At 45.5% G+C, this 19,284-nt stretch overlaps 1 protein-coding gene across 1 annotated transcript in view; it reads left to right on the forward strand.

Annotated features, from left to right (window-relative positions):
* pou6f2 (POU class 6 homeobox 2) overlaps positions 1-19,284 on the forward strand; it is a 649,655-nt gene that overhangs the window by 562,703 nt on the left and 67,668 nt on the right. Inside the window, exons 7-8 of the mRNA XM_078215507.1 lie at positions 13,536-13,745; positions 18,033-18,038. Of these exons, the coding sequence (XP_078071633.1) occupies positions 13,536-13,745; positions 18,033-18,038 (216 nt within the window). The remainder of the gene's footprint in view (positions 1-13,535; positions 13,746-18,032; positions 18,039-19,284) is intronic.

Raw genomic sequence — 19,284 nt, forward strand, 5'->3', positions numbered from 1 at the left:
TGGTATTCTTTTAATGCTCCTCCTGCATTCAGGGGAGCTCAATCGGATTTGTTACTCACTTTATGGGTTTGAACATAACTGGAATGGAAGAGATGAAAAGGAGCAAAAATGGAAAAGATCTTACCCTCATCTTCAGGGGAAGGGGGAGAAAAACAATGATGTTAGCTTGCAGTATACAAAGGGAAGTGTTTGTTGGAGCCCATTTCAATCAACAGTGATGTGAGTCTATTTTCATGAATTAACATAAAACTTGTTATTTTAGGCCACCAAGATGTGTTCTGTTAAAAGGGTGACATGATGTCTAGGTTATAATTTGAGAGGAGGACTTACACATTTTCATCTCTGAACCTGCTCCTCTGAAGCAGTGGTGTTAAATCTGGGCTTCTCCTATTTGTTTTTGTATGAATTGATACAGTAAGACCTCTCACTGAGCAGATGCTTTCAGTGTTTCTACCCAGCCATAGACTGTCTCTCTCGTGAGTGTTCTCAGCCAATCCATGCCCATGTGTGACTGAAGGAATTGTTGAAGAATATCAGGTTGCAAAGATTCCAGTATGGTGACCTGCCCGCCTTTAAAAATGACTCCCCAGCAGATGCCGAGCTTGTTCCAGTAAGGCCAGGATGGTTTTGCGTGTTCTTGGAAATGCTGAATTAAATTAGGCCTTCCTTCAATGATGGTGTTCCATGGTTTCTGTCGTGTAGAATCCTTTGCCATTTTTTCATGTTTCTGTTGGTATTTGTGTTGCGTAAACTGTCCCAGAAAAAACTAACGGACTTGCATTCTCCAATAAGCATAAAGTGTAGCTCCCTTGAAATTGGCAATTTTGTCAAAACATTCTGGATATTTCAATGTTAGATCTTCAACTGAGGCATTAGGAGTAGTTTCTGAGGCTGATGTGCCATGTGAGGTCCGACTGATTCCATGGATTGTCACTAATGTGAGGTCACGGAATGCGAGTAGACCTAAAATTGCTGAGCCTTTAATCTCCACAATGTAGAGTACCTGTGACACCCAGGAGGATTGGTTGTACATACACCCCAAGATTATGGATCTGGCACATGGAATTAGTTGTACGCTGAAAGTTGCACAGTAGTTAGTTTCACCAGGGCCTTGCATGCATGTGAATGCATGTCTTTTAGAATTTGCAAGAGTAGTATTTTTCTATCTTGGTCAATAACGAATAGTTAACAACTTTCTTAGAGTAGGTAATTTAAATCTTGGCAAACATTTCAGATGGTGTGAAAGTATGTATGTTTTCGACAAGATTGATGATGTGAATGAAACCTGTGTCATCGTTCTTTGTCTTGTTGTGCACATCATTACCTGTTTCTGTTTTGTTAATCACCTCATGTATGTGTTTCTTACAGAATACTGGATGCTCGTTCTTAATGCTTGAAAGCACCCATTGTGTACAGTGTGTAGGGACCAGTGCATGGCTCTTCATAGCTGCAAAACACTTTGCTCCAGTGCAGTCACTGCCAGTGACCCTTTCCACCACATGCTTTTCAGAATTGCTGGGAAGCTGGCACTTTCTTGGTGTAAGCAGAAGGCCATTCCTTCCATGTGTCTTACTAGTTGTGGATGATCATCACCAATTGGAGTTGTTCTTAGGGCCTGCAAGCTTTGTCGATCTGTGAAGATCGCTTCGTATCCTTCAATATGTCCATCCTTCAGTCATTTTTTGATGCTGTACATTTTGGGCTTGTCTAGTGGATCTTTGTGGAATGCTTCCATGGCAGTGGGTGCAGTCACCAACTCAAAAATGTTGTCTTCTAGTTCTGCCTTTGAAAAAGATCACAGTTAATACCCTTTTCTCTACATCTGGTGATGAAGTTTTCTATGGATTCTGTCGGCTGTTGTCAAACTGACATGAACTCTATTCAATGAATACAGAAGTTAAACCTGATTTTGAACTGCTCTTCCAATGTAGTCCATGTCTTTTGAGGATCTTTTAGCTCTTCTGCTGTTAAGCAACCCCACTCAGGTTTGCTTGTCATACACCACACATAGCAAGCCCCTCGCCCGCTGCTGGGTTAATACCAGCAGTGGTGGGATGAGGCCCTTGAGTGGGCATTAAATTAATGTGCCCAGTGTCACCTGAGAAGTCAGCACCATAAATACTGCTTTTGAAAGCAACTAATGAAACTAATGTAACGGTAATCAAAATCATCCCAACAAAAAAACCAGAACAAGTTTATACAACTAAATCAAGATATGCTGGGCATGTGTGTGCTGGATGCACTTCTATGCAATATTTATTCCTCTGGTGCTTGAGGGAATGTCCAGTCTATGGCATCTTGATTCTGCATTCCTGTGTTGTTAAAATGCCAGCCTGCACTGAAAGGACAAGTGCCCAGGAGAAATTTGCAAGGTTTACCTCAGTGTTGAATGTTGCCCTATTGTCTGAAACCTCTGGGTGCTTTAGAGTCATAGAGGTTTACAGCAATGAAGCAGGCCCTTCGGCCCAACTTGTCCATGCTGCCCAGTTTTTAACCATTAAGCTATTCCCAATTGCTCGTGTTTATAGAGTCATATTGTATTCATTCCTATCAGTATTTCTCTAGCCCGCCCAGTGATTAAATTGAATGATTTTTCAGACTCTACAATAGACACCCTCCTGATCTTGATTGGGAACTGTTACTGTTGTGCCGATGCTTTTCCGCAAGATGTCATCACTTTCCTTATACACAAAATCCCTAGTGACATAGAAATGGTAAACGTGAACTGTGACTTGAGTTTTGAATCTTTCTGCTTTGATTACAAACCAGTAAGAAATACAGAATGCACTAGATCAGTGGTTCCCAACCTTTTATATGTCACGGCACACCTCTACACCTGCACCTCCTCTTTTCTCTGTCTCCTTCCCATACTGAAACTTTATTTTTATCTTCTCCATGTCCCCTCACCTTCTTTTTATAACCTTCCTTTGTCTCTCTCACTTCCCTCAGGGTTTTTGTGCCCTTTGAGCTTTCACTTTTTGTGTAGGCACGTGGAGCTTTTGTGTTCAGCTCCAAGTTCTGTTGGTCACGTGCAAGGGCCTGACCAACATAAAAAATCTAAACCACGCAATTGCAGCTCTTTCCCAGCCAACACTTGCACAGGAGGTACAAGATTTGTCAGGTCTTGGAGATGCCAACCACAGAACTGAAGATTAAGGTTAATTTTAGTTTCATTGCACGAATTTTGAATCATTTTCAATCATTTTGGTTGGGAAAACTGCACTAGATTATGAAGTGCAGGACTGTGGAAACACATCTTCCAGTATCTGGCTATGTCTCTGAGGTACCTATAGCAATCTCCTCCTCAATGTGGTTCAGCATCTGTGTCTAGCTGAGCAGAGCTTGAAGAGGATTGCCCCCTACCTCTCTCACCCTGCCACCCACCCCCCCCCCTCCACACACACACATACGCTTTGCACAGACACACACGTGCCGTAGACACACACACACTCATCCAACAGCACTTGCTGTGCACTTGAAGACCTGGAAGACAATAGAAAGGGAATCTGATTTAATTGCGGAAAAGTAACAACCTTGGCAATCACCGTACTCCGTCTTCTCAGAATTCAGTTATTGATGAAATGAAGTCAACATGTGTGTGCTAGAATGCTTTGTAATTCTTGTCACCAGCTAGCTGTGAGCTCCCCATCTCTCCATCTCCAATTGACAGGGATTCAGATTTTGCTACTGATCTCCTCGGCATCTCCTTTGCATCTGTGAGCTAGTCTATTTGTGGCAGCCCACCTCCAGTACCTCTCCCTGACATTTTGTGCTCTTTTCTCCTCCAAGGGGTGATAGGCAGCCCTGAGTGACGGTGAACTATTTACCTGATGGATGCAGTGCATTCGATGAGGGTGACGCAAACGTCACAATGACGTGGCAAATAGATGTGGAAATGGTGAAGTTCATAACCAGTGAAGGCTGGGTGCTGCTAAAAGTTGAAAGGGTGTGATGTGAGACTGAATGAAAGAATAGAGGTTTTACACGACAGGATGTAGATGAATCAGCAAATGGCCTCACTTTTCCTAACCTAGTTAGGTCATTAAACTGTTTCCTAAATTGCATCCAAGAACTGGGTACAGTGCTCCCGCTACTCACCTCCATGACTGCTTCCAACCTTTCCTTTTTGGTGAGCATCACGTGTTTCCTCAATATTGGAAGAAACATGTGCTCTTTCTCCTCTGACTGTACCTTTAAAAAGCTGGAACCACATCATGCGGGTGCGCATGCTGCTCATTACATTGTTTAGTGATGCAAATCCCAAAATGAATTGGGACAATTGAGTGGAGATCACAGATTGGGACCTGCTGAATTGAACTTCAGGTTATCCCCATGCAATCCCATGCAACTATCAGAGCCAATGAGTGAAATTTTCTGGTTCCATCAGCAGCAGGTTTTGTGGGAGCAGAAAAACAGAGTGAGTGAGACCAAAAATCGGATTCCTGCCGTCAGAAAAGTAAGTCAGAATTATCCCCTCATCGCCTCCATGGTAGTTGATGGCCGTTTGACTTTCCCACTGTTCCATGTCAGGAATGCCATTTGCATGTATTGATATGTCATGAATACTCATTAAAAGCACAACTGGAATCATGTTTCCCATTGTAATTACATGCCACACCAGCAGGAAATTAGACTGCTCAAAGTCGCAATTGGAAATCAGTGGTGTGCTGCTATCCGCTCTCACTTCATTTGAGGTGAGTGCGGTAGTCAAAGTCTACCGACAACAGCACTGCTCCGGTTCTTCAGCGATGCCAGTGTTAGCTCACACTGGTGAGTGTATGTGAGGGATGCTGCTTACCATGGCTGGACAACATTGTGTCCCACATGTCTCAGGCAGAGCTGCACTCTAAAGCAGAGACCAGTCTGGCATTCAGAGGACATGGGAGATGACAGAGACATGAGGGTGAGGATTGGAGGGGAAGGGGAAAGAATGATAGCAGGATGGGGAAGTTGGAGCCTGACATGGAAGAGGGGCGGCACAGTAGCACAGTGGTTAACACTGCTGCTTCACAGCTCCAGGGACCTGGGTTCGATTCCCGGCTTGGGTCACTGTCTGTGTGGAGTTTGCACATTCTCCACGTGTCTGCGTGGGTTTCCTCCGGGTGCTCCGGTTTCCTCCCACAGTCCAAAAATGTGCGAGTTAGGTTGATTGGCCATGCTAAAAAATTGCCACTTAGTGTCCTGAGATGCATAGGTTAGAGGGATTAGTGGGTAAAATATGTAGGGATATGGGAATAGGGCCTGGGTGGGATTGTGATCGGTGCAGACTCGATGGGCTGAATGGCCTCTTTCTGTACTGTAGGGTTTCTATGATTCTTTCTATGAGTAGAATGCAGACACAGAAGGGGTGGATGGGATTTGATTTGCGTGAAGGAAGGGGATGTACACAGACTCTAGAGTCGGAAAGTGGGTGGGGGTGGTTAGTGCAGCACAAGATGGAATGATTGCACCAAAATTCATGGAGCAGGAGTAAGGGAAAGGGTCTTGTGGCCAATCATTGAGGAGAATGGTCTCCTCAATGAAAGCTAAGCAAAAGACAGTTAAAGTCCTTGGATTGATACCAAGAGATCAGGATGAAAGATTAAAGGAAGTCCTGGGCCAAGCTACAGGGCTGTGCATGGCACACGAGTCATGTTCTCCATCCAAGGAGGGGCAAATCACCTCTGTAGGTGACCGTGTATATAGGCTCAAGATGGGCAGGGTTGAGATCCACATGAGGTATAGAGACATCAACGTTGACGGGTTAGGAGGGGTGGGCAAGGATGTCCACTACAATGACAATGGGATCCAGGGTTACTGGGGCAGGCTGGAAAATCACCAAAGGGAGTTCTACCTGCACAGACTGAGGCTCCAGGAGGATCTGGGGAACCCAAACTCCCCCAAACTCTGACAGGGGAGGATCAAAGCTGGTCTCAACGTAAAAATACACCACCGCCATCTTGAGATGCCAAAGTTGTGATGCAGTTTAAAATTGAAAATGGAAAAGAATCTGCAGGGAGGAGGCTGAAACATTGTAGGATGAGCCATGGCTGGGCCCCAGCAGGCGGCACCCTCACACTGCACAGAGTAACATCATGGAAATGGAGTCTGAGCTGATAGAACTTAGGAAGAGTTTATTGAGATAGTGCAATTGGAGCCACTGGCATTTGGAGCACTTTGCTGGAAGACTGCAGGAGTCATTGGGTTTGCAATGATGATGATCAGTATGAGCAATAACAGAGGGTAATGGGAGAGTGGAAGATGCAGCCAACCATGAAGGGAGCACAGCTGCTGGATACCTGCAATGTGACCAGTGGAAGTCTCTAACGTGCTTTCTGCAATTAAGACCACAAGTCCATAAGACATAGCAGCAGAATTAGGCCACTCGGCCCATCGCGTCTGCTCCACCATTCAATATTTTTCTCCTCCCTATCCTCTTGTCTTTTCCCCATAACCCCTGATCCCCTTATTAATCAAGAACCTATCTATCTCTGTCTTAAAGACACTCAATAACCTGGCCTCCACAGCCTTCTGCAGCAAAGAGTTTCACAGATTCACCACTCTGGCTGAAGAAATTCCTCCTCTCTGTTTTAAAGGATTGTCCCTTTAGCCTGAGGTTGTGCCCTCTGGTTCTAGTTTTTCCTACTAGTGGAAACATTCTCTCCACGTCCACTCCGTCCAGGCCTCGCAGTATCCTGTAAGTTTCAATAAGATCCCCCCTCATCCTTCTAAACTCCAATGAGTACAGATCCAGAGTCCTCAACAGTTCCTCATATGACAAGTTCTTCTTTCCAGGGGTCATTCTTGTGAACCTCCTCTGGACCCTTTCCAAGGCCAGCACATCCTTCCTTAGATATGGGGCCCAAAACTGCTCTCAATACTCCAAATGGGGCCTGACCAGAGCCTTATGCAGCCTCAGAAGTACACCCCTGCTCTTGTATTCTAGCCCTCTCGACATGAATGCTAACATTGCATTTGCCTTCCTAACTGCCGACTGAACCTGCACGTTAACCTTAAGAGAATCTTGAACAAGGACTCCCAAGTCCCTTTGTGTTTCTGATTTCCTAAGCATTTTCCCATTTAGAAAATAGTCTATGCCTCCATTCCTCCTTCCAGAGTGCATAACCTCACACTTTTCCACATTGTAGTCCATCTGCCACTTCTTTGTCCACTCTCCTAACCTGCCCAAGTCCTTCTGCAGCCCTCCTGCTTCCTCAATGCTACCTGTCCCTCTACATATCTTTGTGTCATCTGCAAACTTAGCAACAGTGCCTTCAGTTCCTTCCTCCAAATCGTTAATGTATATTGTGAAAAGTTGTGGTCCCAGCACTGACCCCTGAGGCACACCACTAGTCACCGGCTGCCATCCTGAGAAAGACCCCTTTATCCCCACTCTCTGCCTTCTGCCAGTCAGCCAATCCTCTATCCATGCCGGGATCTTACCCTTAACACCATCGACTCTTAACTTATTTAACAGTCTCCTATGCGGCACCTTGTCAAAGGCCTTCTGGAAATCTAAATAAATCACGTCCACTGGTTCTCCTTTATCTAACCTCCTTGTTACTCCTCAAAGAATATTAACAGATTTGTCAGACATGACCTTTCCTTGACAAAGCCATGCTGACTCAGTCCTACTTTATCATGCACTTCCAAGTACTCTGCGATCTCATCTTTAATAATGGACTCTAAAATCTTGCCAATGACCAAAGTCAGGCTAACCGGCCTATAATTTCCCATCTGCTGCCTCCCTCCCTTCTTAAACAGCGGTGTTACATTAGCTACTTTCCAGTCCTCTGGTATCCTCCCTGCCTCCAGCGATTCCTGAACGATCACCACCAATGCCTCCACAATTTCCTCAGCTATCTCTTTTAGAACCCTGCGGTGTAGTCCATCCGGTCCAGGTGATTTATCCACTTTCAGACCTTTCAGTTTCCCCGGAACCTTCTCCTTATTGATGGCCACTACACTCACCTATACCCCCGACTCTCCTGGAGTTCTGGCATCCCACTGGTGTCTTCCACCATGAAGATTGATGCAAAGTAACTATCGAAGGCATCTTTCTTACCTGGAGATGAGTGAGAGACAATGCCGTGCACATCTATACTTGTCACACTCTGTGGGAGGAGCTAATTCCCCATGGACTGGGAGGACATCCCCTGCCAGTGCCCCTGAAAGTATTTTTTTGCCAGCAGATCATTCCAGGGATCCACAAAGGACCTGTGTGGCAGTTCTCCAACCTCAACACATACGTGTATCAATGAGGTGATGGAGGCCCTGTACAGTTAAGGCTCATCATTAACACTCTAAGTTTATACTGGGTAAAGCTAACCCGTCTGCTAGATTCCTGGGTTTCCCAGCAATCTGTCTTTCCTGGAGCTCAGGGTGCAATCAGTTGCACACATGTGGCTTTGAGAGCTCAATATTGGCAGCCCTGGTGTTCATTAACAGAAAAGGGTTCCACTCACCAAACATTCAGCTGGTGTGTGACCATCGAAACAATATCATGCACGTTTACACCTGGTACCCTACGAGTTCCCATGACTTGTACATCTTGAGGCACTCCCAGGTGCCTCAAATGTTTGAAGGTCCACAGTGCTGACAGAGCTGACTGGTGATAAGGGGTACCTGTTGTAACAATGGCTCATGACACTCATGCATTGTCCTCAAAATGCCTCTGAGGAAAGGGCACGTAGTTTAGCAAGAGCCATCATTGAGCAGATCATTGACATTCTGTAAATGCATTTCAGATGTTTGGATCTTTCTGGTGGTGCTCTGTAGTATCCTCCAGAGAGGATTTCCCACATCATGGTCTGTTTACGCTCTGCACAACCTGCGCTTCAAATGGGAGATCATTTGCCAGAGGGAAAGATGGAGGCAACTGAGAACTCCTCAGCCAATGAAGACCTGGAAGGGCAGGAAGCTGAAGAGGGCAATGATGGGGAGTCTCTGTCTGAGGATGCAATTGAAGCTGCAAGATCTGGAAGATGTGCCCATGACACACTCATTGCCACAAGGTTCCAGAGGAGTAAAGTGCAGAGAAAGATACCAAAGCATATTTCTCTTGTCTCCTGGTGGCATGTCAGTGAGCTGAAAGACCTTTACAACCACTAATGTTGGGCCTCCAGCCCTCATGTTTCACCAGACCCTAATCTTTGGAAAGGTCAGCAGTCAAAGCTGTATGGAGCTGCTCTGGGTAGCGAAAGGCAGCACACCAGCACAAAGCCTCATCAAGCAGACTTGATGTAGTCGTGGCCTCCAGAATGAGATACTTCTCGGTGCCACAGAGATGTGCACAGAGCTGGAAGGACCATCATGGCTGCAGGTTATGTGCTTTGGCATAAACAATGAAGACAGCTATTTGATAATGAGTCAACATAAGTGATAACCTGCAATGCAGTTGCGCACACACAACTCCATGGTGTCTTTTAATATCACTTCCTAATGCAATTCACAGTTGCTTTCAATAAAGAGGTGCCATCTCCCTGACAGTATACAAGGGATGAGTAACTAACGTAAGTCAATTAGATATGAATCTGAGGTTCACAAAAGGAGGCAATCACAGAGTAGGAGTTTGGGTCACCCTCACAATAAGAGGTCACATTGATGCACATACGCAGTGCATTCAAATGATGAGACTATTGTCATGAACAGGAAATGTATTTATGAAGGTGCATGACAAATACAATGAGTGACACAAGAAAGAGTGATATCAAGGTTTCTCAATCTTTCTAATGCTACTGCTACATCTATATGTATCCCTGACATCCGTAGTAAAGATGGAGGCAGCCGGCTCACTGCTATACCTTATTGTCTTTGATGTCTTTGGCGGACGTCCTCCAGAGGACTGGGAGCTGGAGGGCCCAGACTGCTTGCATCTCCTGCTGTAAGGCAGGTGCACACTCCTTGATCTTTGGAGCTGGAGGTGGACTTACAGGCAGAAGGGATCGGCTGAACACTCGCAGAGTCACCTGAGTGAATGTCCCACGGGTCCCTGCCTGACTGTTTGAGAAGGGGCAACTGGAGGGTGGTCGAGGTTCCCTGTCCCCATCTTACCTAGTCATTGATGGATTCCACCAATGCCTATAACAATGGACTGAAGGTCCAAGAGCAAATCCAGCAGAACCTGCTACAGCCAAGATCTCCAAGGTGACTGCCACCTTTCCCATGGAGACTTCAAGCACTCACATGTCAGAGCCACGACATCAGACAAACGCAGACGGACCCCTCCATCCTTTGTTCTGATCTGTTAACTGCCACTTGCTGGCTGCCTGATGTTCCGCCGCCACCTTTTTTGCATCTGCAGCAGATTTAAGACAGCCACTTCCAGAGACTCATCATCTAACTCGGCTTCAGCTGTTCTCCACCAGTCCTCCGAGTTGCATGGACCTGGGCTGTCACTGCCTCCAACTGCTGCAGAAATGTGTCAGTGAACTGTTCGCCAGAATGTGACCCTGAGCCGAATCTAGATCCATGACCCACCAGGGTGGTGTGTTCTGTGCTGGTGGAGGGTGTATGTAAACACTGTAATGCTTCTCAGCATCCTCCTTCGAGGTGACCAGGGAGCTGGGCTTATGCTGCCTGTGTTGATCTAACTTGACCTGCTGGTGCTGCCTGCATGAGAGAGATTTAGTTCATGAACAGATTTAATATAACATTGCATGTCACTGACTATGAATGAGGATGTGATCAACTCTTTGAGGGCTCATCTATACTGGGAGAGGGCCTGCCTTCTCAACCTTGCCCCTCGCCTGAGGTATGCTGAACTTCAGATTAAATCACCACCAGTCAGCCAATGGTCATCTGGGACTATAGGGACTTTACCACGGTGGCATAGTGGTTAGCACTGCTGCCTCACAGCACCAGGAACCTGGGTTCGATTCCAGCCTTGGCTGACTGTGTGGAGTTTGCACGTTCTCCACGTCTGCATGGTTTTCCTCTGGGTGCTCCAATTTCCTTCCACAGTCCAAAGACATGTACGTTCGGGGGATTAGCAGATTGAATGTGTGGGGTTGTGAGGTAGGGGGAGGGCCTGGGTAAGATGCTGCATCGGTGCAGACTCAATGAGCTGAATGGCCTCCTTCTGCACTGTAGGGAGAGGCTAATCTCACCTTCACCACAGGAGCAATCTCAGTCCACCCTGCCATCCTCCTCAAATTTGGACAGCTCCTGGATGTTGGCTGTCCCTCCTCCAGCCTGTGTTCTGTCTCTTGTTGCAGGCAGTCTTGGTCTGCATGAAGACAAATGGGTGGAATGTGTTGAGAGGGGTGGAGCAGAGGTTGGGAAGCATGCAGGCTGAAGATGCTGTTTGTGCAGGATGAGAGATGAGATGTTGGGGAATAGGCTTTCAATAATGATATCTCTCCCATTCATATTGTGCAAGATCCCTGAGCTTATGACACTTTGAATGTATAATGCCATCATGAGAGCGTGAGTTTGGTGTGAGCTGACTTACCCTGGTGGTGTGGATCTCCCACTCACCTGATGAAGGAGCAGCGCTCCGAAAGCTAGTGGCGTTTGCTACCAAATAAACCTGTTGGACTTTAACCTGGTGTTGTTAGACTCCTTACAGTGTGGATGAGATCATTCATCCTCTTCCTGCACTAGATGGCATTTTCCTGGTGGCTGCCTGTGGAACTGACCTCCTCTGCCACCACTTTCCAGGTTGGTGAGGTGAGGTTGGTGGACCTCCTGGATCCATCCCCAGGAAAAAAATAAACTCCCAGTGCTGGTGGACAATCTCCAGACAGCCAAGGCTAAACCTTGGGGCCATCTCTGGGACTTAGAACCACACAGCTGGGTTTCAGAGAGTTTGGGTGGTGTTTAAATATGGCGCCTGTTACATCAACCCTATGAGATGATGGAGAGCGAACAAATCAGTGCCCGCCCTGCCACGTGATTCAGTTTGCCTATGCATAATTACTGAGTTTCAAACAAAAGATCGAGTATGAGAATCTGACCTGCCAAGCAGCGCCGATCACTGCTAATCCCTCCCTCCTGCCCACTCGTCACCACACTTAGGGCCCTATTTTACCATTTGGAGTCTAAGGGCCGGATCCGGGCGTAATGCAGATCCGAGCCCGGAATCCTCTTTGCAGCGCGCCCATACGCTTTTTGCCAGCTCCAGTCTGATCCACGCTGTGGGTGGGGCTTAGCGCTGCCGGAACGATCAGAGCTCTGAACTGCGCATGCACAGTTCGAAAAGAAATCCGAAGCAGCGCGCCCAGGCGCCAAAGAAAAATACAGCAGAGAGAGCAGAGGGCGGGGGGGAGGATGGACTTGGGAGAATCTTGCAAACTGAAAATAATGTAGCATCTTCTTTGTGCTGCCTAATTATCAATGGGAAAGCTAATTAAACTACAATGTCCTAGTGAGCAATTAGTGACCTGTATAATACATTTGTGATCTATAGCTGGATTGTTGATGTCCCAGTAGTCATGGGCCAGGTGCTCAAATGTTCAGAGTCTTGTGGTGAACTTGGAAGAATTGTCCCTATGGTGGAACTTGGTTGGAAATACGATTCAAGGAGATTACTAAATCAGGGAAATCAACCATAGTGAAAAGAAGTTTGTATTGGCAACTCTTCTCTCACATTCCATGGCAGATGTGCCCCTACTTATGAATGTGATTTGCATGGGCAACGTTGGGTGCAGCTAATCTGCCTCTGGAGCAGCCTTGGATCCTTTCTTTCATCTTGTTTTCATCTGAACATTGCACAGAATTAGAGGAATTCCCTTTGGAAGATAATGTCAAAGTTATAATCACAGGAACTAAGAACCTGACAGTCAAAAATTTGGGAAAATATTTCAAAATATGGATGGGGGGATATATATTTTGAAATATTTTCCCAAATTTATTGAGGTAGGGTGCCGAGGTGGTTAGCGGGGGGGTCTGCGAAGGATGGTCGAGGAGGATGGTGACTACACAAGGGCAGAGAGGGCTTTGGAGGTTCCCTTGCAGAATAGAAATCCGCTTTGGACTTTTATTCTGCAGGTCGCTAAAAGCGCGGATGCGGAACGGGCCAGAAGATGGTAAAGTGGGATTTGGCGGTAGAGTTGGGTGCGCGGTTCATTAAGTCGATTTAAATGTATGCTAATGCATTTAAGTCGTAGGACCACCCGATTCGGGCGCGGGCCGGACCCACGCCCGAATCGGGTGTTGGTAAAGCCGCGATCTGCTCGGAATCGGGTGCAGATCACGGTATAGGCCCGACGCCCAACTTTACCGTGATTTCGTGCCCGAAAACGGGTGCGAAGCTTTGGTAAAATCGGGCCCTTAGTCTCCAAAGCAAAAAACTCTGCCCATGTTTCTGTCACAAACAAGTTCCTTGTATCATTTTAGGAAACAATTATTGGACAATTCTGTAACAAAAAGTCAATATTTAGTCCAACAGAAAACAATCAAATAGAGAATGGTTTGTCCTGCCGAAAAAAACCAGCCACTTGTAGTGTCCAGTTCTGTTAATCCAGTTATTTATTTTGACGGTAAAACTCAGAGAGAAAGTGATATTGAATTTCTTGTTTTTGCTGTTTCTTATTTCTTACTTTTCCTTATTATAGATAATTGGAACAATCCCACTGATGTCAAACCCAACTGTGTCGCCCAATCAAAACGCAGGTGGGACTCCAGGCATCCAAGTGCAACCAATCACCCCTCAGCTTCTGACCAATGCACAAGGTCAGATCATTGCCACGGTGATTGGGAATCAGATTTTACCGGTGATCAATACACAGGGAATCACACTGTCACCTATAAAACCGGGCCAGCAGGTAAATAACTTTCTTCCATGTCACAGTTCACTTGACTGCCATAAGCCATATCAAACTAGAAAAAGAAGGTCAAGGTACAGTTTGTTGTTTTTGCCTATAAAATAATCTGCTGCACCAATTTATCTTTTAACACAAAGGTACAAGACTGTCCAAGGAGTAAATAGCTGTTCTAGCACTTCTGCAAAATGCCACCGATCCTCTCGGAACAATATTCAATCAGCCAGCAGGACCAGTCTGTTTATAAGATGAGCTCTGAAGCAGTAATAAAGATGCACACAGTGAAAATGAGAATGGTACAAGCCTGGGTTAAAGTAAGGGATCACTGCGCAAGTAGATCTTACAGTGATGTCACAAGCAGCAAATGTTTGAGATCCCTGACCTGTGTGATGTTTTGAATGTATAATACCATTATGAGAGCATGAGTTTGGAGTGTGCTGACTTACCCTGGCAGTATGGATGAGATCGTTCATCCTCTTCCTGCACTGGCTGGCATTTCCCTGGTGGCTGGGAATTATGATTATGGTTATGGCAACAAATGAAGTTGAAGTATCAAAAGTTTTTTTTTAAAAGACAAGTTCAAAAGTCTGTTGGCAATAATGATCTTAAGGGTTTGATAACAATCCTCTAGTTTGTACATATTTTAACATCCACAGAGACCAATTTGTCAGGTTGTGTTATTGTCATGGAGGCTGGTAGTGATTGAACCATGAATGTGAACCTGGTGATTCGTTGAAAGGTAATAAAGAGAAATGAAGCCCATGTTGGGATAAAATTATAAATATATTGGGTATATTTGGATGTTTTCATGTCTGTGATGATGACCAAATTATGTTGATCTATGATCAGGTTCCATCACAGCCATGGTACAAATGCTAAGATTTTCAGGTCCCACGATTTCCCACAATTACTAGTTACCTTGAGCAATGTTGTCCAATACAAATTGTTGACTAGCCAGTACTCTAACTATGGAGACACTATTTTAATCATATGTGCTGATTTTAAACACACTCAATACACTATTTCACCTGAACATATTTACTTGGCAATTCACTCACTATTTAGAAATTGAGGCATGATCTACAAAGATGAGCAGTTTGGGCACCCTATCCAATGGAAGGCATGATGATCTGTATGTTAAAACTTCACTAGGCTAGTTTTCTGAAATAGGCCACATAAGCTTCCTACCATGAAGACTCCATAGTTGTGCACTAGAGGTATGACTTGGGCAGTGATGTAAAAGAGTTGATATCAAATCATCTGCCCGATATCCATCTCTCCTGATTTTAATTTCCAAAAAAGTTCAACAAAAAAAAATCAGGTAGCTGATCAGGCGTCACTCAGTTTATGTTCTCATCCAAAGGCAAAGTTTTTCTCATTAATTTTAAATCTATGATACTATTAAGTTCCAAATATCTCAAGTCCTTACATATTGAGCAGCATGGTGGCATAGTGGTTAGCACTACTGCCTCTCAGTGCCATGGGACCCAGGTTCGATTTCCAGCTTGGGTCACGTCTGTGCAGAGTCTGCACGTTCTCCCTGTGTCTGCGTGGATTTCCTCTGGATGCTCCAGTTTCCTTCCACAAAAGATGTGCTGGTTAGGTGCATTGGCCATGCTAAATTCTCCCTCAGTCCCTGAACAGGCCCTGGAATGGGATTTTCACAGTAACTTCATTGCAGTGTTAATGTAAGACTCCTTGTAACACTAATAAATAAACCTATCCAAACTTCCCGAAAAGCAAGCAAACACTATCTTTAGTTGTTGCTGCCTCATTGTTGCATTTCTTATAGCTGAATAACTGCAAATGAATTATAAGAACATAAGAAATAGGAGCAGGAGTAGGCCATCTAGCCCCTCGAGCCTGCCCCGCCATTCAATAAGATCATGGCTGATCTGAAGTGGATCAGTTCCATTTACTCGCCTGATCCCTATAACCCCTAATTCCCTTACCGATCAGGAATCCATCTATCCGTGATTTAAACATATTCAACGAGGTAGCCTCCACCACTTCAGTGGGCAGAGAATTCCAGAGATTCACCACCCTCTGAGAGAAGAAGTTCCTCCTCAACTCTGTCCTAAACTGACCCCCTTTATTTTGAGGCTGTGCCCTCTAGTTCTAGCTTCCTTTCTAAGTGGAAAGAATCTCTCCACCGCTACCCTATCCAGCCCCTTCATTATCTTATAGGTCTCTATAAGATCCCCCCTCAGCCTTCTAAATTCCAACGAGTACAAACCCAATCTGCTCAGTCTCTCCTCATAATCAACACCCCCCATCTCTGGTATCAACCTGGTGAACCTTCTCTGCACTCCCTCCAAGGCCAATATATCCTTCCGCAAATAAGGGGACCAATACTGCACACAGTATTCCAGCTGCGGCCTCACCAATGCCCTGTACAGATGCAGCAAGACATCTTTGCTTTTATATTCTATCCCCCTTGCGATATAGGCCAACATCCCATTTGCCTTCTTGATCACCTGTTGCACCTGCAGACTGGGTTTTTGCGTCTCATTGATACATGCATTTTAACTCTTTAAATGGCCTAAGGCTTCATGGCACAGGCCAACAAGACAAAAAACTTGGAAGCCACTGTGCGCAATTCAGAAATAAGCAAATAAGAAAAAAGTCCACAAGGGGTTTTGAACCAGTTGGACTTTAAGAGAGCCAACATTTTGAGAGACAGACTGTCAGAGGTTGAGGTTGCTTGCGGTCCACAAGTGCAGTTTGGACAGCCCTGGTTTATACATCGATTGGAGATGTAACAATTTTCTCAGTTTGAAGAATATCATCCAAACTCCTCAATGAACTGTAGTCTCCAAATGCATTCTTGTATTGTTTATTTAACAGCCAGAATGCTTTTTTCATAAAATGATGAAGTTGCTTTCAGTATAATAAAGGCCATCCCATTTCGAGTTGGCAGTCGATACCTGAGATTTTAATCATGTAATTCACATAGCCGAGATACTGAGTTATTTCATGGGCAGTTCCAGAGACACAGCAGCTCTCTACGCATTGTAGTGTAATATAAATGACAACAATTGGCAACGTATGGTCTCACCACTAATCACAAATATCCACTAAAATCTACCCATTACAGTTACTGTTTGACTTGTCAATCTTAAACGTTTGTTATGTTTACAGTGCAAAGACATGGAAATAAATGTTTAGATAACATTGAACACTGAATTGTTTTTGGAGTGTTAACTGAGGCTGCATGGAAATTAGAGGCAATTTTCACACCTAGTTATGCAAACTAGGCAACAGAATGGGCGAAATACAAGCCACTTAGTTCAAGTGCCTATGTTCAAATTTGCCCAGTAATAAGATTTCACATTTTCCACTGGCTGCAGGTGATCCTTGTGAAGTGAGACTGGGCCGTCTCAGTTCAGTTGCTACTCGCTGTGAACTCACAGCACAAAACTCCTCCTAATTTCAAACTTAGACCTCAGACAGAAAAACCCTATGAAATGGACAATACAATACAGCAGCAACAGTGGGTACTCTTCTGAGGTTTTGGCTGAGGCATGTTGTTAGGGAGCAGTGGTCTCATTACCGCACCACCACGTTCTCACCTTCACCCCCGCCACCTCGCCTCCATTTGGCCAGGTTGCCCCACCATGATTCAAAGGGTGAGATCTTGCTCCCATCTCAGAGGAAGTCCCCCTCTGAGAGCTGTTGGCCAATCAAATGGTTACCAGCTTTCTAGTCACAGCAGGGCCACCTGGTGCAGTAGCCACTGCTGGGTCTACAAGCAGCCCCAACACCAAGGAACCATGGATCTAAAGACCCAGGTGAAGCCTTGGGCCAGGCTCGCAAGCCCCAATGTGGGAGTTGGAGGGGCTGGATGCAGGAGGACAGAGGGTGAGAAACACACAATGGGGGAATATCATGGTGGGGTTAGCTTCCATTGGGCACAGGTAGGGCTCCCCAGCCCACAAAGTGGCCACCGGGTGGCTTCACCATTTGGTATCAGCTCCTCCAGCTGCTTAAAGGCCTCACTTGACCCAAGGATGTGGACTGCCCAACAACCCAACCCTCAACTGATACCAATAGGCTGCAGGTCTGATGCCCCCATCATTGCCCCATTTTTATGGGGCCCCTATACCTGCCAGCCCGCTCCTAGGAAGAAAGTAAAATTCCACTCCTAGAGTGGAATTAATTCCATGTTATCCAAGAATGGCAATGGTTAAATCTGGGGAAGAGTCGCTTTTCCTGAACCTGGGCAGTATCGTAAAAGAGAAAATGGGTAAAATTGGGCAATGAAACCTATCATTGTCTCAATCCTCAGAGCTGCATGCTCTTCCCCATGTCAAAGTTGTTGCTAACTCTTTTTCCTAGCCACTGACTCCATCCTTTCTCTCTGCCAACTGCCCACGGCTGTATCAGACACTTTCTAATCCTGGTGATGTGTTTGACCCCAAGATGAATTTCTCATATATCGGTGTCATCACTAGAACTGTCTATTTTCACCTCTGAATCATCACCCAACTCCATCCCTACCTCAGCTCATCTCCTGCTGAAAACCCCAATCGTGCCTTTGTTACATCCAGACCACAATGCACTCCTAGCTAGCCTCCCACATTCTTCCCTCCATAATTGTAAAGTCATTGGAAACTCTGCTGCCTGTATGATAACTCGCAGCAAGTTCAATCACCCTTTTTGCTTGGTGATTTGCACAGGCTCTCCATTAAGCAGTACCTCAATTTTAAAATTTTCATCCTTGTTTTCAAATCCCTTCATGTCCTCATCCTTTCCCTGTTTCTGTAACCTCATCCAGCCCTACAATTCTGAGATCTCTGCACTTCTCCAATTCTGGCCTCTTATGCATCCTGATTTAATCACTGCGCCATTTATTAAACTGTTGAGGCCCAATGCTCGGGACTTTCCTCCCTAAACTTCTCAAACTCTCTATCATCCTTTATGATGCTCCTTAAACCTAGCTCCTACACCAAGCTTTTGGTTATCTGCCCTATTCTTTATGTGGTGTGGTGCCAAATTTTGTTTAATAACCTCCCTTAAAGCACCTTTAAAGGTACTATATGAGTGGAAGTTGATGTTGTTGACCACTCTTGCCATGCTCACTTCATGCAAATGCTTCCCGGGGGAAAGTGAGCCTGAGATCCCAGCTCATTACCCACCATCTGGGCCTGTTCTGTCCATTCTCCAGACCTTAGTGTAAATCCTTGTAATAAACTGGAAGTAACCACCAGACTGGCCCCATCTTGTGGATGTCTCAGTTTCCTCCAATTCCACCTATTCCTTATGTGTTACAGGCCACCAGCTTGTTTGTGTCTTCGGACTACAAGTTAATGATGGAAGGGTATAGTGATTTTCTCTAACTGAAACAGCAAATGGAACCTTATTCTAAACCCACTGATGATCACTCCTTCCATGCCTGCTACCTGCAAACATTGTTTGGGTGATAGCTTTAGTCCGGGCCCATGACCCACCATCAGTAGCTCTTCATTCCAGTCTCCAAATCACCATGTGACCCACTTGCTGACAGCAATGGCTGGGGGTGTCAGCAAGAGAGAAACTAAAT

The sequence above is a fragment of the Mustelus asterias genome, chromosome 7 (genome assembly GCF_964213995.1).
Source record: "Mustelus asterias chromosome 7, sMusAst1.hap1.1, whole genome shotgun sequence".
In the NCBI taxonomy this organism is placed as follows: Eukaryota; Metazoa; Chordata; class Chondrichthyes; order Carcharhiniformes; family Triakidae; genus Mustelus; species Mustelus asterias.